The sequence below is a fragment of the Hemicordylus capensis genome, chromosome 4 (assembly GCF_027244095.1).
Source record: "Hemicordylus capensis ecotype Gifberg chromosome 4, rHemCap1.1.pri, whole genome shotgun sequence".
Classification (NCBI taxonomy): Eukaryota; Metazoa; Chordata; class Lepidosauria; order Squamata; family Cordylidae; genus Hemicordylus; species Hemicordylus capensis.
In genome coordinates, this window is record NC_069660.1 from 275,182,630 (window position 1) to 275,210,275 (window position 27,646).

The window sequence follows — 27,646 nt, forward strand, 5'->3', positions numbered from 1 at the left end:
TTAGATCAGTTAGAGCCCCATTAGTGGCATATCTAACCCGTAGCGAAGATTTGGAATAAAGCTGCATCATCAGAAATAACAGTCTCTTATCTATTGTAGTTTTTTCAAGTTTGGATCATAATAAGTGTCTGGAAATAGAATCAAATGCAGATTTTAAATCTATAAAAGCAACAAAATTGCCTTTAGGGCCACTAGAATATTTCTTCACTAGATGATGCAAGATCATACAATGATCAAGAGTAGAGCAGCCTGCTCTGAAACCTGCTTGCTCAATCCCAAGGATCTGGTTCTCTGAGATCCATGCCTCAAGTTTATCCAACAGATAAAGAGCATACAGTTTACCAACCACAGACAGCAAACTTATAGGCTATAATTAGATGGATCCAAATGAGAACCATTTTTAAATATGGGAACAACTATAGCTGTTTTCCATTGCTCTGGTATAATTCCTGTGCTATTAATAGATGTAAATAAATTGGATAAAACTAATGCCCACCATTCTATATAAGCTTTTAATTATTCAGGAAGAATAAGGGGCTTTTCCAATTTTTACACGTCCTACTAAGTTCATTATTTCTGCGGGAGTAACAGGGGGCCAACGGGGTAACACATCAATCAGAGATGGTGTAAAAACCTGACTGGGCTGTGCATCATTATAAACTGCAAAAAAGTGGGTTTCCCACTATCTAGCCGAGATCCTACAAAGCATGTTAACTCGGCTTGTTACAGAAACAATTCTCCAGAAAGTGTGGCTATCTTTGTTATTAGCAGCCATTATAAGCTTATTCCAGGCATTTCGTAGGGCTTGATGTTTAGCAAATTTGAGACTGCTTTTATATGCTTTCTTTATCTGAAAGTAGATAGGTGGATGAAATTGTTCTGAGCCCGATCTATATTCTCTGTCGATATTCTTCAGTTGTTTACGTAATGCCCTACAGCGTGAGTCAAACCAATTATTAGTTGCTCTCTTGCAATGAGCAAGACCTTTCTTAAACCATTTTATTTTGCAACTTAAATTGGTAGAACTATAATCAAAAACACAGGGGGGAAAATTATCTCTCCTTTCCTGATGAACTGATCGCTTTATCTTTAGAAAAATGGTTGGGAATGGGAGCACCATCTATACAGTCGCCCCACTTCCAAAAATGGGAGGCCATCAGCATCATCAGCATTGTATCATCAGTACCACATCTAGAATTAAAATCCCCCATATGGATTATAGGCTTCTTTGTGGAAAAAATCTCTTTTATTCAGGCCGACTTAGACTCCATCTCCACAATTACTTCAGTGTCTGATGTGGAGGTGTCCAGTGACTCCTCTTATGTGATCAGATTGATCAGTTCCAGTTTGTGACTCCTGAGGATGTGGACAAGCTGATTGGAACGGTGTGGCCTACCTCCTGTTCTCTTTACCCTTGCCTGACATGGCTTATCTGGCAGGGAGGTTGTTGTAGAAGGCCTGGTAGAGATTACAAATGAGTCTCTGAGGAAGGTAGGATGCCTCCTTGTCTTAAGGAGGCAATTTTTTATTTTTTTTTGCATTTTAAATTTTTATTGGCTTTTGCAATAGCTTTACATTCAAATTACATTCATTTATTTAATTAAGTAAATATTGATTTCCCGCTTACCTATCTGTGCGGTTCATGTTAACTATACATATAAACCATTTCTATAATAATTCAAAACATAGATACTCCACATTACTACTTGATTTTACCCACACAACCTGCTGTTATTACTATATTTCAAACCCTGCTGAAAAGTCCATATTAGGAAAATAATTCTTTAAGTAAAGTAAAAATGGTTCCCAATCTTCCTTGAAAGATTCAAAATTTGCATCCTTTATACGTGCTGTAAGCTTTGCCATCTCAGCATATTCCAAAAATTTTATCAACCAGTCTTCTTTTGAGGGCATTTTAGTGTCTTTCCATTTCTGCACATATACTATCCTAGCCGCCGTGGTTGCATACATTAAAAAATGTTAAATTTCTTCTGGAAAACTCTCCTTGGGTTATTCCCAGCAGGAAGGATTCTGGCCTCTTAGGAAATGTCATTTTAAAAATTTTCTTCAACTCATTATATATCATATCCCAAAAAGCCTTTGCCTTCCCGCATGACCACCACATATGGAAAAAAGTTCCTTCACATTGCCAACATTTCCAACATTTGTTTGAAACATTTTTATACATTAATGCTAATTTTTTCAGTCAGTCATATAATAATTTTCTTTAAAGTATAACATGCAGTAAACTTTAAATCAGTTTTCCATAATTTTTCGCGAGCAGCCATATCTATATTATGACCCACAGCTTGAGCCCTTTTTATCATAGTCATTTTAACCACTTCATCTCTTGTCTCTTCCAAAAGCAACAACTTATACATCTTAGAGACTAATCTTTCGTCATTTTTACACAACTTCTTCTCGAATCTCGACATTTGATCCACAAATCCAACTTTAAGACCCTTTTTATAAATTTCATTTAGCTGATGATACTGAAACCAATTACTAACCAAATTTTGTACTTCATTTACATTTTTTAATTTACAGCCCTTCTCTTGAAAACATAACAAGGTCTAAATTATTAGACCGCATCTTAAGAAGCCTACCTTGGATCCTTCAGAGTTGAGCAACTACAAGCCTGTCTCCAACCTTCCGTGGCTGGGAAAGGTAACTGAGAGGATGGTGGCCTCCCAGCTCCAGACAGTCTTGGAGGAAAATGATTATCTTGACCCATTTCAAACTGGCTTTCGGACTGGCTATGGGGTGGAAACTGCCTTGGTCGGCCTGACGGATGATCTCCAACTGGGAATTGACAGAAGAAGTGTGACTCTGTTGGTCCTTTTGGACCTCTCGGTAGCTTTTGATACTATCAACCACAGTATCCTTCTGGAGCGTCTGAGGAGGTTGGGAGTGGGAAGCTCTGCTTTTCAGTGGTTCTGCTCCTACCTCTCAGGCAGGTTCCAGAGGGTGTCCTTTGGAGACTGCTCTTCTTCAAAATATGAACTTTTGTATGGTGTGCCTCAGGCCTCCATATTGTCTCCAATGTTATTTAACATCTACATGAAACCGCTGGGAGAGATTATTAGGAGATTCTGTGCAGGGTGCTATCAGTATGCTGATGACACCCAAATCTATTTCTCCATGTCAGCATTATCAGGAGAAGGCATAACCTCCCTAAATGCCTGCCTGGAGTCAGTGATGGGCGGGATGAGGGATAACAAACTGAGACTGAATCCAGGTAAGACGGAGGTACTCATTGTGCGGGGTCCGAACTTGAGAGACAATTTCCAGAAGGAACAGGTACAGAGTCTAGGGGTGCTTCTGGATCCAAGCCTCTCCCTGGTGTCCCAGGTTGAGGCAGTGGCCGGGGTGGGTGCCTTCTATCAGCTTCGGCTGATACACCAACCGCGTCCGTTTCTTGAAATGATTGCCCTCAAAACAGTGGCACATCTGCTGGTAACCTCCAGACTGGATTACTGCAAAACACTCTATGTGGGACTGCCCTTGTATGTAGTCCGGAAACTATGGTTGGTCCAGAATGCGGCAGCCAGGTTGGTCTCTGGGTCATCTGGGAGAGACCATATTACTCCCATATTGAAGGAGCTACATTGGCTGCCGCATTCAGGCAAAATACAAGGTGTTGGTTATAACCTATAAGGCCCTAAACAGCTTGGGCCCTGGATATTTAAGAGAACATCTTCTTCGCCATGAACCCCATCGCCCATTGAGATCCTCAGAAGTCCATCTGCAGTTGCCATGGGCTTATCTGGTGGCTACTCAGACGGGCCTTCTCCGCTGCTGCCCCCCCCGAGGCTTTGGAATGCGCTCTCTAGTGAAATAAGAGCCTCCCCATCTCCAACAGCTTTTAAAAAGTATTTAAAGATGCATCTGTTCACCCAGGCTTAATAAATAAATAAATAAATAAAACCAAACTGAAGAACTTGAGCCATGAACTTCTGACTCCTGCACAGCTTTCTTAACACAATAAATAGCAAGGCAATTGCAACACAAAATCCTATATACAAAAAGAGGAGGTTTAGGTCTCATTCCTTCACAAGCAGGGATCTCCAATTTTAGTGCAACTGTTGGGTTTTCAGCAGCTATGGTAGCAGGGAATCTGTGGGGAAGACATTCTGCAACTAAAGGGTTACAATATGCTATCTTCCAAAAAGCAAAATTCTGTAGAATTGGCATGCTTTGTGCATGCCAGATACTTCATTCCTCCTTGCCAGCTGTTCCTCCTTACTTTCCCTTTAACCTATCTTGGTCTTTAAAATTTAACGGTTGGAGGGAACTCAGCCTGATGTGTCAGGCTGCTGAAGCCACAGAACAAGAATTCCACATTGAGTGTGTTTATTTTTTGGTTTAGTATGAGTTAAAGTTTTCAGCATTTTTTAAAAAAAGAGTAATTTAAAATATTTAGCCGAGCAAGACAATTCACTCACATTTCAATTACCTTCATGATGGCTGAATTGAATCATTAAAGACTTGTATGTTTACCAACAATATAAATGTGTTCATTTTACCTCAGGATAGTATTGCACATTGTAATTTAGTGGTATGGTTCAGAGACCAAACTGCAGTGTAAACAGAGACATTGCTTACCTCAAATATGCAGTAAATATGCTAATTGTAGAAAAATGTATGGACCTGCTTGATTGCTACAGCTATCCATGTGTACTGGTTGCATCTGTGTGGGTTATGTACATAAATACATGTCACCATGGGCCTTTTCCCCATACAAAATCAAAATTCAGTTATTAGCAAATTATCTATTCCCTTTTTTAATGCTATTTTTAAAAAACAAGTACCTACACATCTCTTTCTCCCTCCCTTCCTGTCAGTTTATGCATGTTCCTCAGCATCAGGTGGTAACTTTCATGTGTGAATGAGTCATCACAGAGCAAACAACGTAGAATATTCATTTTGTATCGTATTTTGAACGCAACATGGTGTTGGTTCACAATTCAGTTGTTCAAATGTGGATAGATCAAATGATGAAAAACTAAGTCTTACCATCACCGTTACTGAGTCCACCATTTTGTTCACTGCTGGCAAGAAGATCTGTAGCCAGACTTGTAACAGAATGGCTGAATACCTCTTTATCTGAAGGCTACAAAACAAAACATATGTATTAACCTATCATTTGAAAAAGCCAGGCTCAGCAACAATTATTACGGAATAACTCTGAGTTTGCCAGCTCGGACTATGGCTCCTCCCTTACATACACTACTTTATTTTTGAGAACTTTAGTTTTTATCCAGCTCGCTTTCTGTATCATTTTATATTTTAAATGTTTCAGTTTAAAACACAGGTCACTTTGGATTCTTAAAAAAAAAAAAAAAATACTCCTAATAAAATTAACACATTAATGCATATTCAAAAGTGATTGTTTTCATATCAGAACCATGACAATTTAGTTATCGTTACAGTAAATTATCATAATTAGTTATTATGACATAAATAAAACAGCCATCATAAGAAACCACAGGAACAATGCAGTGTGGTAGGTTCTTTGGGAGAACATTGCACTGGGAGTGGGACTGCTTTTGAGCCACTTTCTGTGCTCAAACGGAAGAAGGAGTGAGAATTTTCATATTTCCCAGTTACATAATGCCTTAAGAACATAAGAACAGCCCTGCTGGATCAGGCACAAGGCCCATCTAGTCCAGAATCCTGTTTCACATAGTGGCCCACCAGATGCCTCTGGGAAGCCCACAGGCAAGAGATATATGCAAGCCCTCTCTCCTGCTGTTGCTCTCCTGCAGCTGGTATTGAGAGGCATCATGCCTCTGAGGCTGGAGATGTCCCACAGCCACCAGACCAGTAGCCATGTCCTCCATGAATCTGTCTAAGCCTCTTTTAAAGCCATATAAGCTGGTGGCCATCACCACATCCTATGGCAAAGAATTCCACAGATTAGTGATGAATAATTAATCGATGAATAATTAATTGACTAATGTATATCTTAATATCATTAAACACCTATCTGTACTCAACCCATATAACCAAAGCATAATGTGTTTAATTCTAAATAAGAATAATTTTTATAGCACCATCAATGGGCATAGTGCAAAAGGTCCCCTATTTTTCAGGTTTAAAATATAAAATTAACCACAGTAAGGACACGGGGAAAGAGAAAGGAAACGGAGGCAGAAATAAACTGGAAGAATGTGTGGTTAGCTCAGTTGCATGTTCTTAAGCTTAGAGTGTGGGGACTAGGGCAGGGATGCTCGATAATAAAAATAAGTAAGCAAAAGTGTGAATGAAGCACTCCACTATGAATAGCAACCAAAAATTAGAACACCCCTACACAGATGTTGAAACCTGTAGCACATTCTTAAAAGAATGAAATTTTGTTTTGTTGGGGGATCAAATTCAGATCTCACACTGCCAATATCATGCAATATTGGCAATGTATATGCAACATACACGTTATAGCGTTTGCACTCTTTGGGCAGAGGAGAGCAGGGTTTTGGTGTAATGGGAAGATGTTTGCAGGCCTGTAACCAGTCTAAAAGTTTCAAACGTAGCGGGGGGCAATGAAAAAGTAAGGAGTCTGGGACATGTACACATGTTTGTAAAACATTTAGTAGGAATGGGCCTGCCCCACCCTAGCCCCCTCCCCACTCCTGGCTGTAGACCTGGATTTTTCACTGCATTAATAAAGGGTTGATTTTGTCTCTGTACAGGCAAGTCTGAATGGTGGATTTGAGAAAGCCACAGTTATTCCATCTGTGAAATGGGGCAACCAGCATTAATCATTTCACCCATTTTGGTGTTATGTGCAGCTTCCTGTGGTCTTCCATACAAAGGACTGCTCAGGTAAACATCTGCTTAACTTCAGCAATGCTTCTGCTTCAGATTCTCCCTGGCCATTCACTTTATAGCGAATGGCCAGGGAGAATCAAATTATAGGTTCATGACTATTTTTTTTTTTAAAAAGGCATTTTGAATAATAAGTTATTTTTACCACATTCATCAGATTTTCATGGTCCCCATTCTGGTGCTTGGGTCTCTTCTCCCTTTAATTCAAATAAATATTTAGATAAGTCCCAACATCCATCCATAACTGTGAACATCAATCTGCATAATGTTAGTGACCACTACTTGCTGGTCCCAATCCAGTTCAAATCCCATTGAAGCTGATTGGCTTTAACTAATACTAGTAATTGTCAGATTGATTTCAATGGAGCTTAAGTTAGTCACACTTAAGCTCGACTAATTTTAGTCTGATTGGGATGGCTAGAGTTTTTGGTATTCTCAGGCTTGATCTAGAAATGGCACCTAGAATCTAGCAGCCATTTTCACACTTCACATGCTGTACATCTGGCCTGTGCAGCTGGAATCGTTATTAATGTATTTGAGACTAGAATTCTATATTACAGGAGCCCTATCCAGACATTACATTATATAGATTATGTGCACATGTACATGTTTTTGTGCAAATGTCTATATGTGTGTGCACTCATTTTCAAAGTAGACCCAGGTTCAGGGCCCCTCAAATGCTAGGTATAGAAACACAACATAAGCACATAATAACAGTCCTGCTGGATCAGGCCCAAGGCCCATCTAGTCCAGCATCCTGTTTCACACAGTGGCCCATCAGATGCTTCTGGGAAGCCCACAGGCAAGAGGTTTGTGCATGCCCTCTCTCCTGTTGTTACTCCCTTGCAACTGGTATTGAGAGGCATCATGCCTCTGAGACTAGAGATGACCCACAGCCATCAGACTAGTAGCAATTGATAGAACTGTCCTCCATGAATCTGTCTAAGCCCCTTTTAAAGCCATCCAAGCTGATGGCCATCACCACATCCCATGGCAAAGAATTCCATAAATTATGCGCTGTGTGAAAAAGTACTTCTGCTTGTTGGTCCTAAATTTCCCAACCTTCAGTTTCATGGGGTGACCCCTGGTTCTAATGTGAGAGAGGGAGAAAAATTTCTCTCCGTCTACCATCTCCACTCCATGCATAATTTTATACACTTCAATCACATCTCCTCTTAGTTGCCTCTTTTCCAAGGTAAAGAGCCCCAGATACTGTAGCCTAGACTCATAAGGAAGGTGCTCCAGGCCCCTGATCATTTTGGTTGCCCTCTTCTGCACCTTTTCCAATTCTACAATATCCTTCTTAAGATATGGTGACCAAAGCTGTACATAGTACTCCAGATTTGACCGCAGCATAAATTTGTATAAGGGCACTATAATATTAGCATTTTTATTTTCAATCCTCCTCCTAATGATTTCTAGCATAGAATTAGCTTTTTTCACAGCTGCCGCACATTGAGACAACACTTTCAATGAGCTGCTCACCACATCCCCAGGATCTCTCTCCTGGTTGTTACTTCTAGGTTGTTACCGACAGCTCAGATCCCATCAGCGTACATGTGAAGTTGAGGTTTTTTGCCTCAATGTGCATCACTTCACACTTGCATACACTGAACCACATTTGCCATTTTGTCACCCAGTCCCCCAGTTTGGAGAGATCTTTTTGGAGTTCCTCACAATCCATTGTGGATTTCACTACCCTAAATAGTTTAGTGTCATCTGCAAATTTGGCCACTTCGCTGCTCACCCCAACTTCTAGATTGTTTATGAACAAATTAAAGAGCACTGGTCCCAGTACTGATCCCTGGGGGACCCCACTTCCTACCTCTCTCCATTGTGAAAACTGTCCATTTATTCCTACTCTCTGTTTCCTATTCTTCAACTAGTTACCAATCCACACATGAATCTGTCCCCTTATTCCATGATTGCTAAGTTTACTCATGAGCCTTTGGTGAGGAACTTTATCAAAAGCATTTTGGAAGTCCAAGTATACTATGTCAACTGGATCACCTTTATCCACATGCCTGTTGACACTCTCAAAGAACTCCAAAAGTGTAGTGAGGCAAGACTTTCCCTTGCAGAAGCCATGCTGGTTCTCCTTCAACAAGGCCTGTTCTTCTATATGCTTAACAATTTTGTCCTTAAGTGTGCTTTCCATCAATTTACCTGGCACCAAAGTTAAGCTGACTGGCCTGTAATTTCTCAGATCATCCCTGGATCCCTTCTTGGAAATTGGAGTCACTTTGGCTGCTTTCCAGTCCTCTGGTACAGAGCCTGATTGTAGGGACAAGTTATATATTTTTGCTAGGAGATCGGCAATTTCACATTTGAGTTCCTTCAGAACTCTTGGGTGGATTCCATCTAGCCCTGGCAATTTGTTAATTTTTAGCTTTTCAAGACAGTTTAGAACATCTTCCCTTGTCACCTCTAACTTGCTCAATTCCTCACCCGCTAAACCTGAAAAACTCAATTCTGGAGAGGGTATATGGTCAGTATCCTCTGCGTTGAAGACAGATGCAAAGAACTCATTCAGCTTCTCTGCAATTTCCTTATCCTCCTTAATAATCCCTTTCACACCCTCATCATCTAAGGGTACAACCGCCTCCCTGGGCAGATTCTACTTCTAGATTTCTATTCAGATTTCTACTTCTGATATATTTAAAGAAGTTTTTATTATTCCCCTTGACACTTCTAGCTATATGCTCCCCAAACTCTCTCTTTGCATCCCTTATTGTGTCCTTGCATTTCTTTTGCCAGAGTTTATGTTCCTTTGTGTTCTTTTCATTTGGGCAGGACTTCCATTTTCTAAAAAAAGTCTTCTTCCCTTTTATAGCTTTCCTGACTCTACTTGTTTGCATGTGGGCATCCTCCTGAACTTGGTGGTACCTTTCCTCCTTCTTGGTATACATTCCCACTGTGCTTCTAGTACTGTGGTTTTAAATAAGTTCCATGCTTTCTGGAGTGATTTGATCCTCCTGACTTTCCCTTTCAATTTCTTTCTTACCCCCATTTTTTAGAAGTTTCATCTTCTGAAGTCCAACGCATCTGTGTTGGACTTCCTTGACAATTCTCCACTTGCATATAAACTGAATTGGATCACACTATGGTCACTGCCACACAATGGTTCTGCAACTCTGACATCTTGCACCAGGTCCTGGGTACCACACAGGATTGAATCCAAAGTCGCCATCTCTCTGGTTGGTTCCGCAACTAACTGTTCTTAGGCACTGTTCTAAGTCACCCATTACTATTGCCCTGTCTCTCTTTGATGCCACTCTTATTTGTTTCTACAACTCCAGGTCACTCTCAGCGCTTTGATCCAGAGGGCGATAGATAGCATGTCCCTAGTAACACATTTCCTGTCAGTCCTCGTAATGTTACCCATAATGATTCTGTGGAGGATTCTGGTCCACCTAGGTTTTCTAGCTTATTGGAATCTATCCCTTCGTTGATATACAGAACCACTCCTCCCCCAATTCTCCCCTCCTTGTCCCTTCTATAGATTTTATATCCAGGAATAATCATGTCCCACTGGTTCTTACCATTCCACCAGGTTTCTGTTGCACCCACTATATCAATGTTCTCATTAGTAACCAAGTACTCCAGCTCACCTATCTTGGCTCGGAAGCTTCTGCCATTGGTATACAGAAACCTATACTCCGGGGCCCTCACCTGGTGTTTGTGTGTGCTATCCCCCTTAAAATCATTTGACCTATTTGGCAAGCTGTTCTGTGTTTCCTTCTGCTCAACTCCTGGCTCTACTCTGTCTCCTTCTGGTTTATCTGAAACATGTTCACTCTCACACCTTAGGGGATTTTGCCAGCCAAAGCAGATACCACCCTGTTCCCGCTGGCAATCCCCCAAGCGTCATTTTAAAAGCTGCTCTGTGACCTTCTTGATTTTTAGCACCAGCAGTGTGGCTCCATCTTGGTTCAAGTGGAGCCTGTCCCTTTTGTACAGGCTTTGCTTTCCCCAAAATGTATCCCAGTGCCTAATATTTCTAAACCCCTCCTCCCAGCATCACCGTCTTATCCACACATCCTCAGCTCCGCCTGTCTCGGTGTCCGTGCGCATGGAACAGGTAGCTCTTCAGAGAATTCCACCCTTGGGGTCCTGGACTTCAGTATGCTACCTAGAGCCTAAATTTGGCTTACAGGACCAATGTGCACCACGACAGCTGACTCCTCCCCAGCACTGCCCAACAGCCTACCTAGATGCAGCATGACGTCTGCAAACTTCGCACCAGGCTGTCAAGTAACTGTGTGGTCTACATGTGGGTCACAGACCCATCTCTCTATGCCCCTAATGATCGAATCACCCACTACTAAGAGGCCCCCACCCCCTGTAGGGGTATCCTATGGGCGCATCGCCCAAGGAAGGGCTCCCTGCTTAGGGGGTGTTTCCCTCTTCCTCAGACCGATGTCCTCCTTCCCATAGATCCTCATTCTCCATGACAGCATGGGAGTGGGATGCCTCAACCACATCCCTGAGGGTCTCACACAGCTCTCTGCCTCCCTAAGCTTCTCCAGGTCAGCCACCTTGGCTTCAAGGGAGAGAACTTGTTCCCTGAGAGCCAAGAGCTCTTTGCACAGCGCACACCCACGACTTCTGCCCCTCAGGCAGATAGTCATACATGCAACATTTTGTGCAATACACTGGGAAGTAGTCTTTTCCCTGCTGACATTCTACCTTCATAACTAGTTTTATTGGCTATTTAGAGTATATGGGGTTTGAAGCTAGTTACTGGGTACAGTTGTCAGCTAATTAATGGTTTTTAGTTTTGTCCTCCAAGAAAATTACAAAGGTTAGGTAGTACTCACATTATTCTTGCCTTGTGTGTCTCCCTACAGCTTTTCCCACCAATCTCCCTCTAAACTCCTGAAAAACTCCTTCAATATCTGTTTGCAAACTCCTGTTAGGAAAACTCCTTGGAGGAAAGCTCCTCTGGTCCAAGCCTTGCACTCAACACCAGCTGTCAAACTGACTCAGCCCAGGAATGTGGGGCCTCCCACAAGCTGAGGCCCTCATCTGGAATGAATGAATCCCCCACTCAGGCTTCTCCTCTGGCAAAGACACAAACACTGCCAGCCAGCCGGCAATCCAACCCTAGGAGATTCCCAGCCCTAGCAGAGCTAGATTCTCCTTCCCCTCCGTGAACTACCAAGTACACTGTGTACCACACAACCAAGTGTACTACTCTATGTTTACTGAGCGTAACGTGTGAACAACTGTACATACATATACTGGATACAGATTATACATGCATTGAACATAATTTGTGAAAAGGAAGAGAATTATTATTATTATTAATTTGATTTCTATACCGCCCTTCCAAAAATGGCTCAGGGCGATTTACACAGAGAAATAATAAATAAATATTGTCTTTACTAGTTTGTAAATAGGAATCTCAGACTGATATGCTCACTATCAGGCATTATCAGAAGGACCTCTGACATGACAGCAGGAAGCCCCCATAGTTGGAATTTTGACTAAAATCCCTGTTGTCCTGTCAGAAATCCTTCTGATACGAATATCAGAGCAAAACCAGCCTGGCAGTTGGCTTGGAGGGACTCTCTCTCTTTCTCTCTCTCTCTCTCCAAACTGGCCCTGTGGGTCTTTTGTGGGGGCTTATCTTTGCCTTCCACCTCCTGATTTCAGGGGTGCAGTCCACCAATTGGAGAACAGGGACTGGATAGTGGGGAAAAGCATGTGCAGGAGAATGAGTAAGTATGGCTTTGCCTAATCCGGTGTGCCAACTGTGCTAACAAATATGTATTTACTATTTATTTGAACCCAAGATCAGTTTTTCCCCAATTTCTTTGATTTTAGAAATTGAAGGGTCCTCTTAAATTCAGAGTCCTCTTCCTTTTGGGTAAATACAGTTATAACTTGTATTTAACTTCTAATTTTTAAGGGGATCATTTTAAATTCAGAGTCCTCTCCTATTCGGCTGAGGTAAGTAGCCAGAATGGTACCCATCAGCTGTTGTACCTCTGCGCTATCAGCCTCAACAGATTCTACAAACATTCAACACAAGCTGTCATGAATGTGCTGGGGCATAAAAAGTCCCTTACAGGACAGTTACTAAGCACCATATTGACACGTCCCCATTCCATGAATTTAGCAGCAAATCCCACATTAATTGTGGTTGTACAGTACTTCTAAAATATATATTTTATTGAAAACAAAGTAATTATGCAGTTAAATCCATGATGCTGTCCATACGTACACAGTCCGATTCAAGTCTGCAGTTACTAATTTGCTCCCTGAAGCTTTTCTGACAAGGCATCTGTTTTTTAATGTCATCAATTATTATATCAACAGCATCAGTGTGAGTATTCTGGGAAGGAAGGTATTTACTGTAATTGCATTTCTGGGCAAGTTCCTGCTACATGAATATCCTGATAGCACATCCAGTCGAGCAATATGTTAAATTATTAAAGTATGATTGCTGGATAATGTCTAGCAATAGAATTTGCATTGCTTGTTAGAAATACCCAGCAGACTGATCCTTATAAATATTTCTTCAGTTTCCTCCTCCTGGAAATGTCAGAAACTTCAGGGATGCAATGAAAGCAAGAGTTCTCAATTACCAGCTTTGGTTAAGAATACTTAAGGGTACTTTAATCAGAGGCAAAGCCCTGGAATTTAACTACATGCTTCAGAGTTTTTGATTTTTTTTTAAACCTTTGTATGTACAACAGAGATGAAAGAGTAAGAGCAAAGCTATTCTTTATAGAAGTACTTCAACATAAGTTTGACTGAATAATTAGCAATGCAAAATAGACTAAAGGTAAAAGGTAAAGTGTGTCATCAAGTTGGTGTTGACTCCTGGTGACCACAGAGCCCTGTGGTTGTCTTTGGTAGAATATAGGAGAAGTTTACCCATTGCCATCTCCGGCGCAGTATGAGATGATGCCTTTCAGCATCTTCCTATATCGCTGCTGCCCGATATACAGTGTTTCCCTTGGTTTGGGAAACATACAAGCAGAGATTCGAACTAGCAATCTCTGGCTTGCTAGTCAAGTCATTTCCCACTGTGCCATTAAGAACCCCATTATTCGTGGGAGTTCTGTTCCATGGGGTGCATAGCGAATCTGTAATTAATGGGGCATTACAGTAAATGTTAATTGAAGTGTTAGGTTCCCACACTGCCCTAAATTGCCCCCTAAAGGAAAAAAATGGGCCAAATAAAGTGCCCTACTGTGCTCCACTACCCTTTAGGAGTCCAAGGATGGGTGTAAGAAAATCGCAGAAAAGAGTAAAAATCTTTTTGTTTCCAAGAGTAAGAAAATTGCAGAAAATCACCCGAAAATTCTGTCTCCCCCACTTTTTGTGAAAAATGAGCCATAAAATGTCTCCCAATCCCAAAATGGTGGCCAGAAATGACCTCCAAGGTCATTTCCGGCCACCCCTGACCCACAGATATGCAGATTTAATCCTTTTAATGCCTTTCCCTTTTCTTTTTTACATATACCGAGGTCGGGTGTTCATTACCTGACCGCGGATACGCGAAACAATGGGTGCTGGACCCGTGATTAACAAGGTTCTCCTATATCTAGTCACATGCTGGTTAGAGTTGCAGGAAATTTAATTCCAGTAAAATTCAAATTGTAGTTTAAGGCAAACTTAGTCTCAAACATCTATATGTTTAAATCTGTCAGCTTAAGGATACATGAGCATCAGCCTGTTCAGCCCAAGGAGGACACATATTCCAAGTGAATATTATCAGATCTTGAGGCTTTAGATGTTTTCTAAAGTGCCACTGTAACTATGTACAGCAGTGCAAACAAGTTAGACGTCCTGCCCACAACCTGTCAGTCACCTTTGTGCCTTGCAACTCACTCTTAGAGAGATGCTGCTGTGAACATGCAAGTGCCATATCTGTGAGGGTGAGTGCTTCTGTGATCACAGGGCTGAGCGATCCAGCCTCGTAATCACAGAAGTGCCCACCATCATGTATATAGTGCTCCCCTGTTCACACAAATGTCTCCCCTTCCACCTGCACCAAAGCTACTACAAATAGTAATTTGTATTACAAATAGTGGAAAATCCAAGCTCTGGTGGAGAATCTTTTCACTCCAGGGCTGGACTGGAAGTACAAGTCCAGGCACCCTCTGTGGGAAGATGAGAGTCTGCACACCATTCCCAGCAAGGGGAAAAGACTGCTAAAAGTTCATTTTCAAAGCTCAGCTTCCCATAGGACTTCAAAAGTTTCAGTGTTAAACAAATGAAGTAGTGCTATTTCTCATAAGTGCTGGTATACCTTACCTTTCCTGAAATAGGGTGTCACGGTTTGTGAGATTTCATCTTCGTGGTTCTTCCTTGCCATAAGCACTGAGGCCTAGTCTACCCATTCAGCTATTGGAGATGGGAAATTCTTAAGGCAGTAGAACTGATAGTACCATTTCAGATTTTGTGTGTAAACTTTTTTTTTAACCCTCAACTATGTTAAAATAAAATCTGCAAGTAGTACATGAACAGCGCAGTGTGGGCTATACCAGAAACCTCCTCCCCGATGTGCTAGGCTATTTTTTTAATAGCTGCAGGGACTGACCACTCAATAATGGCATCCCCCACAACCTAAATGGTACAATGTATTCAAACACCTCCGGATTTTACCACCTCAGCATGGGTAGTCCAGGCTTCATTTCCTGCAGCAGAAGGACCAGGCTTTCAACTGCTTTCTGGACATCTCAAGCATTTGCCACCAGATTTGCCAGAATCTACCTCCCCTATCTAGATCTTACCTTATTACAACCCAAATGTTTTCCTATACAACTGCTGTGGCCTCCAACACACATGGGAGATTAGTTTCTTTGAGGTAAACTTTGACTTGAAAGTGGCCACTTCTTGTTAATAACACCATCCTACTCCTTGGGTTATTCGTCTTGTGCCTCCAGATGATGTTGGACTACAACTCCTACCAGTTCCATCACAATGGCTGAAGGCTACTTTGGCTGAAGTTTATGAGAGCATCAGGGTGCCCACATTTGGGAACCCTTGCCCTGCTTTACTCTCTTTTTTGCAATGGCACAACAGATAATGCAGCAAAGGGCTGCTGTGACACTGAGAGCTAGAGGCCCATTTCCAAGGGTCTTGGGATAGAGCCCAAGGAATCAAACATCATGTTTCATGCTTGCCTCCACTCCACCATTTTGCCCTTATTAGTCAAGACCTTACCTGTCACAGCTAGAACAGAGGAAAAGGAGAAAACTGAAGACCAGGAGCATTGCCACAGCTGCCAAGCTTCCCCATATGATGACATGGAACAGCCCAGTGCTTAGGAAACCACTGTCAGGTCCCATGATATAAAATGGAGGTGGCTCTGTTAAAGGCGGAAATGATTAGTTCCCACAGGATTCCGGCATTTGCAGGGGAAGGCGCTCCTCTCTCTATTGAGGAAAAATAAAATAAAATACATCAAAATAAAGTCCAGTTAACAGATTATCTGCTGACGGGAAGAAAAACTATCATCTTGCCTTTATATATTAAAATACTGCTAAGCAGTACACATCCAGCATATGGAACTGATGTGAAGTCTTTTTTCATTAAAGCAGAGCATGATGGCTCTTTCTAACTCTTAAGAATTGTTTCCTTTTAATTTGAAACTGGTAAGTTGCATGCCTAACAAAGCACATGGAATAATTATTTCATATAAAGTATGTCATTTAGGGAAATAATAAATAGACCTAATATTCTCCTCATGAAATTGTCTCTATTAGATTGCTCATGGATTAAAAAACTATAAAAGCAAAACTGAACATTTGGTTCAACTGACAGGTATTAAAATCTGAATCGAGCATTTCTCCAACCATACATAGACAGATACTCCTTTAGCCGCAACAAAGCAATCAATTTTTTTCCATAAGACTCTTGTTTCTTGTCCATGTCAGGAGAGCAGCTATGAGGATCATTCAATTACATGACTTATTGGAGTGTTGGTGGAATCCTCATATTGACAAGCCAATTAAGGAAAAAAGCAATACAGTATTCCATATTTTAATCAAAGGTGAATAATAATTTGCCACAGTCTTATGGCTCTGAAAAGAACAATTTTATCATTCTGGATCAAAAGCAAAGGGGGAAATGTATCAGAATGCCATCTATTTAAGAGAACGTCTTCTTTGTTTTGAACTGCACCACCCATTGAGATCATCAGGAGAGGTTCATCTGTAGTTGCCACATGCTCGTTTGGTGGCTACTCGGGGACAGGCCTTCTCCGTTGCTGCCCCAGAGCTTTGGAACATGCTCCTTGCTGAAATAAGAACCTCCCCATCTCTGACAACGTTTAAAAAGTCTTTAAAGATGCACCTATTCACCCAGGCTTTTAATTAAATATTTTTTTAACAGTTTTAGCATCATTTTAAAATGTTGTTTTAAAAATGTAAATTGTTGTAATATTTTAACTTTTACTATGTCATTTATTTTGTTTTAACTTCTTTTAAATAGTTTTTTGTTGTTGTCATTTATTTTAACTAATGTTTTAGCTTTTTGTTTATTTTTTGTAAAACGCCCAGAGATGTGAGTTTTGGGCAGTATAGAAGTATTTTAAATAAATAATAAATAAAATAAATAGTGAGATACATTATGTGGGAAGATATTTGAAAATGTGCTTGAGCAGCTAAAAAGATTAGTTTGAATAGAATCAAGCTAGCGAAGTTAGATGGTGCTTTTCATAACTGGTACATTCTGTTCCTTGCCTTGAAGGTGCTTGACTATGTCTGTGTGGGTGAGAGAAGACACACTTGAGAGCATCTGGGACCTTTTGGGTTAAAGGAGGATGTATTGGCTTGTATGCAATGCACAAGTATGGAATGTACTATTATCTCAATATAAAGGAGATGTAGAAACTGCTAGAGGGCATGGCCGCATCCAGTGAGCTTTGATTGCTAGCAAAACTTAAATAAAGCTCTATTTGAAAGTGTGATACTGGTGCCTGGCATAAATTACCTAGCCAAGGAAATGAACACAGGGAAAATCTCTGGCTTCTAACAATTCATTATTATCATCAGCCATTTTAAGATTCTTTACATCCATTTTCTGTGCTTACAAGTTCATCCAAGGCATAGGAAGTCCTGATGTGCCAGTCTCAGTTTGGTTCAAATGATTCCATATCTCAGAAACATTGAGTCATACTCTACAGTAATACTGCATTTATCTAGCAAGTTGTGTTCAGAATGGATGTTCATGCTATATGCTGAAACATTACACAGGAAATGCATTTGGAGTGGTTGCATGCTGGAGAGAGACTTGTGGTGATCCTGACAAGTTCAGTTACTTACTTTCGGGTATGAAATGCTTAAGAATGGCAATATTATCTCATCCACAAAGCTCAGAAACATGAATTTAAGAAAAGCAGACTTCTAATTATATACACGCAGTTACTTAATGATTTTGGATAAACAAGGAATAACTAATAATAATGGAACTATGCTCTCTTAAACTCTAATTACGAATCTTTGACATTAAAACAACAGCCACTGACAAGGGGCACATGTTAATTTAATCAGGAATGATGTTCCATTGTTCCACCAGGCTATCATTTAAAAATAACACACTTGAAATCTGACTCAGGGCTTCAGATTTGTTTTTTCCTAAATAATTTAACTAAGCTGAAGCATTCAGAACTTCTACCTTTCACACTTGCAAAATTTGTGTCAGAATTCTGCAAATTCTGCTCATGCTTTTAAAACTACAAGCATGAATTTCAGAAAATGTACACTGTGTTATCATAAAACATTTTACCAACTTTCGACACAAGGCGGCAGCATTATACTACTCTTGCATCTCAGTGCTCAGCAGAAAGGACATTTTGCTTTTCCCCCAAATGGTATCATGAAGTCATTCTTCCCTTCTTTACAGCTGTGATTAACAGGTGTAAAGAAAATCATCCGAATCAACACTTCACAAATATTTGAGTATGATTTAATGGTAAGAAACTAATTTATCATTACTAACTAGCCTTTGGGCATTTTCACAGAATTAACTACATCCATGTACGCAAATCACAGAGTCTAAAGTGTGCTTTTTCAAATGTTTTTTAAAAAAAGTATCAAATGTAAAAGTGGTCCTGGCCACCTGAGACACTGCACAATGACAGTTTGTTGCTGAGTGAGCATTCTACAGAGAACCGTGACCAATTTAGCTCTCTAATTACTGAGAAAGCTAAATTGCATATTGTGTACCTGCACAATATGCAAGTTTTAAACATGCTTATTACTTCACATTTTATATGCTTAGGCGCACATATAAAATAGCTTACTTTTATTTCTATACCATCAGTGTACAAAATGATAAGGGCAGTGTACCATCTTCAGGGCAGTGTACAAAATGATAAACACAACACACACAAAAATACAATCAAATCAATCTTAAAACCATAGAGTACAACAAAACAAAACAAAACAGCAGCATTCAAAGTATCAGACCAGTAGCAGACTCTAACACACTAAAAATGTTCACAGCAGTTACAGCCATGAGGGTAAACACATTAGAGCATTAAAAGCCTGGGAGAAGAGAAATATCTTAAGCCTGGCACGAAGAGAATGTCCCTAGGGATGGAGTTGCACAGATGGGGCGCTACAGTTTATAAAGCTTTCCCCACTGCTAGCTGTCCACTTCACTATTGAAGGTGGCAGTATTCAAATAAGATGCACATACTGGCTAACATAGCCCTAATCTACCTCATTGACCACTTTTCTTAAGATGAAGACAAAGTTCAGCCACAGAGGCAACAAAAACACTTGCAAATATGCTAAACATGCTTTTGTTCCTAGATCCATGGCACATCCTCTAGATACTGCTTTAACACATCATTTAATGGGAATCATGAAATAGGCTCTGGGAGACCAAAGCGAAGACCTCCGAGGTGGTAGCACCCACCCTATGAACTCAATGCTCACGCAGGCAGGGCAGGGCAAGTCAATTCAATCCTGGCATGCAGGTGGGCTGCCATTTTAAAAGAGCATTTGTTGAGCCAGGAAGAGATTCTGGATGATCGGCTGCTAGCCAATCACAGAATGCTTCTGCATTTGATATTTAGTCATGTTAATATTAATATTATTGTCATATTTGCCAATTATTAGAGTCAATATTTTATGGACTATAAAATATTGGACCAGGTTTGCAGTCTGGGCGTGCTCCTCGATCTAGCACTGTTGCTAGAGTCTAAAGGGGCCTATGTTGCTTGGAGTGCCTTTTATCAGCTTCGGCTGATAACGCCAACTGCAGCCTTACCTGGACAGAGATAGCTTGGCTAGTTACTCATGTTCTGGTAATCTGGATTGCTGGTAGCTTGGTTTACTGCAATGCATTGTATGTGGGGCTGCCTATGAAAATGGTCTGGAAACTGCAGCTGGTACACAATAGGGCTACAAGATTATTAACTGGGATTGGACGTTTTGATAATGTTACACCAGTGCTTCATCAGCTGCACTGGCTCCCAGTTCGTTTCTGGGACAAATTCAGGTTTTAACCTTTAAAACCCTAAATAGCTTGGTTACCTGAGAGAGCACCTTGCCCCATATGTCCCAACTTGGACCTTAAGATTTTCTTCAGAGGTCCTGCTCCGAGTGCCCCTGACAAAAGAGGTGAAGCAGGTAGCTACTAGGGAGAGGGCCTTTTCAGTGGTTGCACCCCGTTTATGGAATAGCCTTCCCAGTGAGGCTTGCCTGGCTTCATCACTTTGTTCTTTTAGATGCCAGGTAAATGGCCTTTTTGTTCACTCAGGCCTTTTCAATTTTGATTGTTAAATTTAATTTTAAAAACTGATTTTTTAAAAGTTTCAAAATTGTTTTGTTTTGTATTTTGTATTTCCCCCCTTATGTTGTGATTTCATGTGTTATGTGTTTTTACTTGATGTTTTAATGCTATATTGTGAGCCGCCTAGAGAACAGTTTATTATGCGGCGGCTAACAAAGTTGTTTATTTTTAATAAATAAATAAATAAATAAAAATAATAATATTTTTTATTTTACTTTTAAGATGTTTAAATTGTAAACTGATCTGAATGGCATAGGTGGTAAAGCAGGATGTACATTTTATTTATTATTTATTATTTTATTCGATTTTTATACCGCCCTTCCGAGCAGGCTCAGGGCGGTTTACAATCAAAAGACAAAAATCATTAAAAACAATTAAAACAGAAATACAAATATAAACACCAATTTAAAAACATCTTAAAAGACAATTAAACTATCAAAACAATTAAATAACAATTAAACTATCAAAACCATTAAAACAATTTTAACCACAATCATTAAATACCCATTCCAAATGAAAGCTGTGTCAACCATGAGTGAATCTACATGTAGATTTTAATAGTGCCGTATCTCCCATGTTCCTTTCTTTGGAATTTCATTTGACAGTCAAGAACTGTACTGGAATAGAGAAACATTTTTAATACTGGGGGGTCTGTATGAACATGCCTGCTAATGAAAATCGCTTATATGTTAAGTGCCATAACCACATGAACAGCTCATAGTAGCACAAGAAATGTCATGTCCTACTTGGTCTTGAGCTGCTACATGTTACTGCCCCTTCTGGCAGCTTGTTTTAGGCCCTTTGGCCCTGGGCAAGCCCTGCCCTATAGGAGGTCAACAATTGGTTGCAGCAGGAAGACTTTATTACTGAGGCAGGCTTTGCCTCAGTAACAAGGTCTCCTTGTTCCTGGTGCAGTTACTCTCAATTACTTATTGATCTGTCTGTTCAGCTTCCTCGTCCTCTGGTGTGTTCCTGATCTCTGGCTACCCCCGATTCCTGACTATCTGCTTGGCTTAGCCTCTGACATGTTTCTGATCTATAGCTCCTGTTTAATCCCAATTGCCAGTTGGTTTTCTGTAGGGAGCTGCGTGAGCTGGTTTGGTACCTCCCCTGGGAAGTGCCAAACTGGTTTGGGCACCGGCGTTTGAACCAGCTCATCAGACGGGGAGCTGTTCTCTTTAAAAGAAGGTAAACTGCTCCTTGTCTGCTCATCCCTGCCCTGCTGCTTTTCCAGTGGCGGCACCCGCTCTCCAAAAGGTGGCATGTGGCTGCAGCACTGTTCCCTGCAACCTCCATGCGGCATCAGCATGCATACGGCTGGTGAGCATGTGTGTGCTGAGCCTGAACAGCACCATAGCTGCATGTGACCTTTTGGAGAATGGGTGCTGCCGCTGGAAAAGTGGCAGGGTGGCAGATGAGCAGGTAAGGATCTCCTTAATGAATGGCTCATGCACATACCTAGTTTCCTGGCTCTCCCAGTCCCAGCTTTGAGCTTTCTGCCACCTAGTTAAATACCCACAGCACAGCTCTCGTAAGAAAGCATTGATTACACTGAAAAGAAAGAATGATAGTCTGAACTTTTCATATGCCAGTAAATTAAAACAACAACATGCTCAGAAATTTGGGGGGTGGTTCTGTGGGACTAGGGCCCTGAATTTAATTCATCCTTGGTGTCATGCAATGTGTTTAGGCATGGTAATAGTTGTCATGACTGACTGACTTTCTGACTACTAAACTGAGGCATTGGTGCAATGGGAGAAACACTTGTGCTTCTAAAAAGTTCAATCAGATCAGCTCAAAGCTGGCTCAGTGGTGGAGGAAACTTTCAATGCCCTTTCCCTCACCCCTCAGGGACATATTTCCAGGTGACACTGAGGGCTTCTGGGGGAAAGGGAGGTAGTCAAAATCCCCCTGCCCATGTACACTAGCACTGGTGCAGTGTTAGTCAGAAATTCTTCAGAGGCACTTGACTGATCCTGATCCTTCATTAGTAAAGATGTCAGCCACTGTCTCTGGAAAGGACATTTTTAGAGCTTAGAAAAAGGTCCACATACTCACTCTGATAATGAACTGACATACAATTTCCCCATTACCATCACCAGGTTGGCTTTCAGTCTTCCAAGCATGCTGGAAATATACTAAGGCCTCTCTCATTAAAAGTTCTTAAGAATTCTTGTTATATTATAAGCTAACAATAACTTAACAATATGATATTTGAGGTTTATGGAACACACTCTGGTCTGTGACTGAGTGTACTGAAACAGGCCACCTGCCAATGGGAAAGAAAATCTGACATAAACAACAGAAGTTTGTCTGATGAAAGTTGCAATATCAACTGTTTTTGCATTTATTCATTATTCTGGGCCAGCTTAACAATAATGTGATACCAGCAGAGGCTGCAGAGTCATCAGAATTCTCACACGTACATCTTTCTAAGCTATCATGATCCTGAGAGTCTTGAGGGAAGCTCTATTTCTAGATATCACCTCTATCTATGCTCTGTCAAAATATGGAAATACTGTGTTGCATAAGGGTAACATTAAAAAAAGATATCAAAAAATCCATACAAGGGAAAGCCACAGATAAGGGTAAAGAATGCAGTGAAATAGCACCAAAGATTCCTATAAAAGACGGGCATGAGATAATCAGATATATAAATTCACTCAGATTATCAGAACTTGGTATAACACCTTTTCTGTTTATTAGGATGTCACAGAGTTATTTAAAATCCAATTTACAATGTACAATGAACATGTGTGAACTCTACCTACAAAAGAACTATAAATTCCACCTGTCCCATCATCATCTTGTTCGACACCAAAATAAACGAGGTGTGACCCTGCAATTGAACGGAATGTGGCTATGTAAATGTCAGCATCTCCTCCAAGTGCAGTACACATGGGCAAAGATATACATTTCAAGTACAAACATATTAAATGCTGATAGGTCACTTTCTCTTTTTTCCCATTTATATTATCTGCTTTTTACTCTTCAATGAATTTGTGGCTGCTCACTCCCAGCACTGTCTGGGACACAGCCTTTTTGCCCCAGCCTCCCATGCACGAAGTCCGAGGCACAGGAGCAGCCTGGTTTCGATTGGCTGTTGGGGTCTGGAGGTGGGGTTGAAGCAGCTATTATGGCTTTCACATCCCAGCTCCTCTCAGCCACATTGCAAGAAGTGAGCAGGTTGGTTATGTCCTCTCACTTCTCTGTGGTAATGGGCACCACTGCCTATTTTTTAGATGTTTTTTTGTTTGTGGGCCCAGGCAGTTCTGGTCAGTGCGTGCGTTTGTTGTGCATGTTTATGGGTCTGTTCCAGGACCTGGAAGTGCCCCTTGCGAGGGACAAGGCCAAGCATCCGGTTACCAAACTCACATTTTTGGTTACAGAACTGGATACAACGGCAAGGTGTTCCAGGCTGCCGGCGGATAAGCTGGTTGCTCTCAAGGACAGGCTGAAATTGTGCCTCTCTGCCAAGAAGGTTACCCTCAGGCAGTTACGGGTTCTGCTGAGCATTTGAACTTCACTTGCAAGGTGGTTGTGCCTGGCAGGCATTTCTATGGCATCTTATTGGCGGGGCGGCTGGTTTCAGGGAACCTCACCACAGGCTCCAAGTCTCTGCACACATGAAGGCTGATCTTGAAGTCTGGGCATTCTTTTTGGACACTTAGAATGGAGTTTCATTTTGGCATACTGAGCACTTGCTTGAAGCTGACCTTTAAGTGCACTCGGATGCAGCGGGTGTGGTGTGGTGGGGGTCAGCTCTGGAATTTATTTCAGGGGCTGCTGGTGTGCAACGGCTTGGCCGGTTGATTAGGTTGAACAGGGTCTGACTAGATACCTCAACTTTTTGGAATTTTCCCCCATCATGACTGCAGTTTACAAATGGGTGGATACTTTTGTGGTCCACTTTTGGTGTGATAATTTGGCTGCTTTGCACATTGTTAAAACTCACACTTCCAAGTCACAGTGAGTCATGGGTCTGGTGCGTGTATTTGTGTTTGTAACAAATGTCTACAGAATAATATTTTGTTCATTGCCAGGCATGTTCTGAGGTTCCAGAATGGCACTCCAGATGCACTCCCTTGTTTACAGGAGCAGAGTTTTCGCCAGCTAGCCCAGGGAGCAAATATGGAACTGGACAGGATGTCGCTTTGGCACCTTGGCGGGTAGAGGCACAGAGGGTGATGTAAGCACAGGGTGATGTGTAACAGATCCGCTTATACTAGGAAGGTCAGGGCGTGCCTGCCTCTCAGGGCAAAGTGGGGATTGGCTGATGCATGGCCAGCACCTAATGCAGTATTTGGTGCAGTTATGATCCATGGAGCTTTCAGCCACCATGTTGGCAGGCCACTTGGCAGCTACCGCCTTCTATTGTAAGATGTTGGCTTTGCCAGCTCTGCTTAGGATTTCAGGGTGCATAGGATGATGTAGGGTTGGTCCCAGGAATGCCCATCCCAGCTGGTTACTAGGTGCCATTTACACCCAAGATTGGGGAGTCCTTGCTAGGACTCCTTCCTTCGTTCTGCCACTCTCCCTTCGAGATGGCACTTTGCCAGATGGCCACGGTTGTTTACTTTTTTGCCACACTTCAGTTGTCTGAGCTTTCCCCCAAAAGGAGGTCTGGACCTCAAACTAGAGTAGTGCAGAGGGTGGATCTGTCGTTCTATGCTCAACATGGTACCATATTGCTACGGTTCTCCAAAACTGATCAGAAGGGAAGGTGGCAGCTTGTCACTATGCAAAGAGCTGTTGGCTCTGTGTTGTGTCCGGTTAGTGCCCTGGAGCATTTTGTAGCTCTGGGAGGGTCATCCTGGGGCTTTTCTGTCATCTTGATGTGTCTCCCCCTTACCCAATATCAGTTTTGGGCTGTCCTGGGATTGTAACTGAAGGAATTGGGTTTGCCTGCAGGTGCCTTTTCCCTCCATTCTTGTAGGATTGGGACTGCATCTACGGCATCAAGGATCAAGTATTCGGAGGATGGCATTAAGTGCATTGGGCACTGGTGGTCTAAGGTATACAAACGTTATGTCCAGAAGTTATTCCTAGTGCATGACTTGTTTGGTGTGGTTTTTTGGGTTGTTTTTTTTTTTTTTGCAAAGCCTGGTCTGCTGGTTTGTGAGCCAGGTTGCTGATTATGACACTCGATTGTGTTCTAGGCCAACAAGTGGGTATGAGAATCTAACTGGAGCACACAGCTCAGCTTGGGCCAATTTGCTGTGATCTTCTGGATCGGCAGGAGGGATATGATCTTTGATCAGTTGTTGCTAACTGTTCGGGAATTTTTGGAGGGCAGTCAGCCTCCAGACATTTTTGTGGTGCATTTGGGGGAAAATAACCAGTGTAGTAAGTCAGGGATGGCCATATCTTGCCAGGCATGAAGGGATTTGGAAATTTTAAGGGGCTAGATCCTGGGTGTTCTACTCCTGTGCTCAGCATTGCTCCAACACTGCGTTTGGTGTGGAGCTGTTAAGCCAAGGCGGGTGGACACAGACCGTGCCAAGATTAATCTTTATCTGGGCAGGTTTGTTTCAGCTCCGGGTGGAGAGCTCATTCCTCATTCCGATATTCGATACACCTGTCCAGAACTGTTTAGGGGTGCTGAGGTTCATTTGTCCCAGTTGGGCTCACATATTTTCTTGGCTGATTTGCATAGAGGATTGGCTGTGGTGCTAAGGGATGGTGAGTGGTGGACGGGTCTAAGCTAGGCCGGTCCCTTCCCAAGGCAGGTACAGTACAGCATTCACTGTAGGGGTTGGTGAGCTCCTCAAGGCACACATTTGGCAAGAAGAGGGGTCTCTGGCAGTCTCTAGATGTTATGTGGCTCAGGGAGCTCTGGCCTGGACTTACTCTAACCTGCATGAGGTCACCAACCTTAAAAGCTATACAGCTTGAGGGAGGAGATTCCTTTAAGCAGGTGCCTTGACACTAGGCTGGCAAAGATAAGGAGCTTCTGCCTTATGACAGATGCTGTCTGTAGCCAAGGTGTGTCACGCTAAGGTTTAGGTGGGACTTGCGTGGATGGCAGCGAGTCCATAGTTACCACACTGATGGGGTGAAGAGCCAGTCCTCTTTACCTTTTCAGCCTTGTTTACTTTAATGAAGTTGTGGCCCAATTTGAATCCAAAAATACCCATCCTGTGTTTTCTTTGGGTATGGGTGCAATGCACCTCATAAAAATGAACCTCCTCATTACCAGTGATCTTGTTTTTTAAAAACAGGCCACTTGGCCTCTTGTGTTGCTTTATTTCAAATCAGGATTTCCTCTTCAGTGATTTCTTCTGCCCTGAATTCAAAAATTCTCCTTTTTACTCTTGCTGTCTAGTACATATTCTGTTCATTCCACTGAAATTGTTCTCTCTGCACTCCCACGTTTTCTGATTGTCAAGTTAGCAGCCGTTGCCCTCATTTTCTATTAAGTGATCTTGGAGCCTCCTTTAACACCAATTATTCAATTTACATTCAAAACTTGATTTTTGCTGCTTGGGATTGATTGATTTCCCCCCCCTCCTCTCTGACTTTTCGTCAGAGCAGAGCTCCTCCTCCTTTCTCCCCCACCACACAAGCCTCTGGAGTTATGTTCATAGCATTCCTCATCTTATCTTTCAACTTGTTCTTCAGGGCAATGACTTTGTTTCCCACAAAGTCAAATACTGTTCTACAGCTTCTCAGCATCTAGACAATATATGTACCAGTAATGTCCTCATCAGATTCTACTGGCACAACACTACCCCTACGAGAACACTTGAAAAGCAGTCCTTTTATCAGCTTCTTGTTATACCCCCCAGACCCCTGCCAACTGAGCAATGAGGCACCATTCAAGCATGGGAACAGCCACTGTCTCTATTCATCCCAACAGAGTGCCCACCCCGGTGGTTGCTACTGGGCTTTCCTTTACGTTTCCTTTTAGCCTGTTAGCCTGTTTGAGGCAGCAATCCATTTTCTCATACCTTTTGTTATCAAAACTACTTTGAGAACCCTTTTCATGCTTGTGATTAAAAGATATCCCCAAATATCCTTTGATCTGGTTAATGCAACCTCAGGCTACAATTTC

The 27,646-nt window shown here is 41.7% G+C and overlaps 1 protein-coding gene across 14 annotated transcripts in view; it reads right to left on the reverse strand.

Moving 5' to 3' along the window:
- PAG1 (phosphoprotein membrane anchor with glycosphingolipid microdomains 1) overlaps nucleotides 1–27,646 on the reverse strand; it is a 179,845-nt gene that overhangs the window by 22,454 nt on the left and 129,745 nt on the right. For 12 of the 14 annotated variants that reach the window (XM_053248282.1, XM_053248287.1, XM_053248289.1 and 9 more), the window contains 3 exons: nucleotides 16,012–16,223; nucleotides 6,974–7,025; nucleotides 5,017–5,113 (listed from right to left, as the gene is read on the reverse strand). In XM_053248282.1, the coding sequence (XP_053104257.1) occupies nucleotides 5,017–5,113; nucleotides 6,974–7,025; nucleotides 16,012–16,136 (274 nt within the window). In that variant the 5' untranslated portion in view covers nucleotides 16,137–16,223. Of the gene's footprint in view, nucleotides 1–5,016; nucleotides 5,114–6,973; nucleotides 7,026–15,099; nucleotides 15,190–16,011; nucleotides 16,224–27,646 lie in introns of those variants that run through there. The other 2 variants (XM_053248294.1, XM_053248295.1) reach the window with 2 other exon arrangements.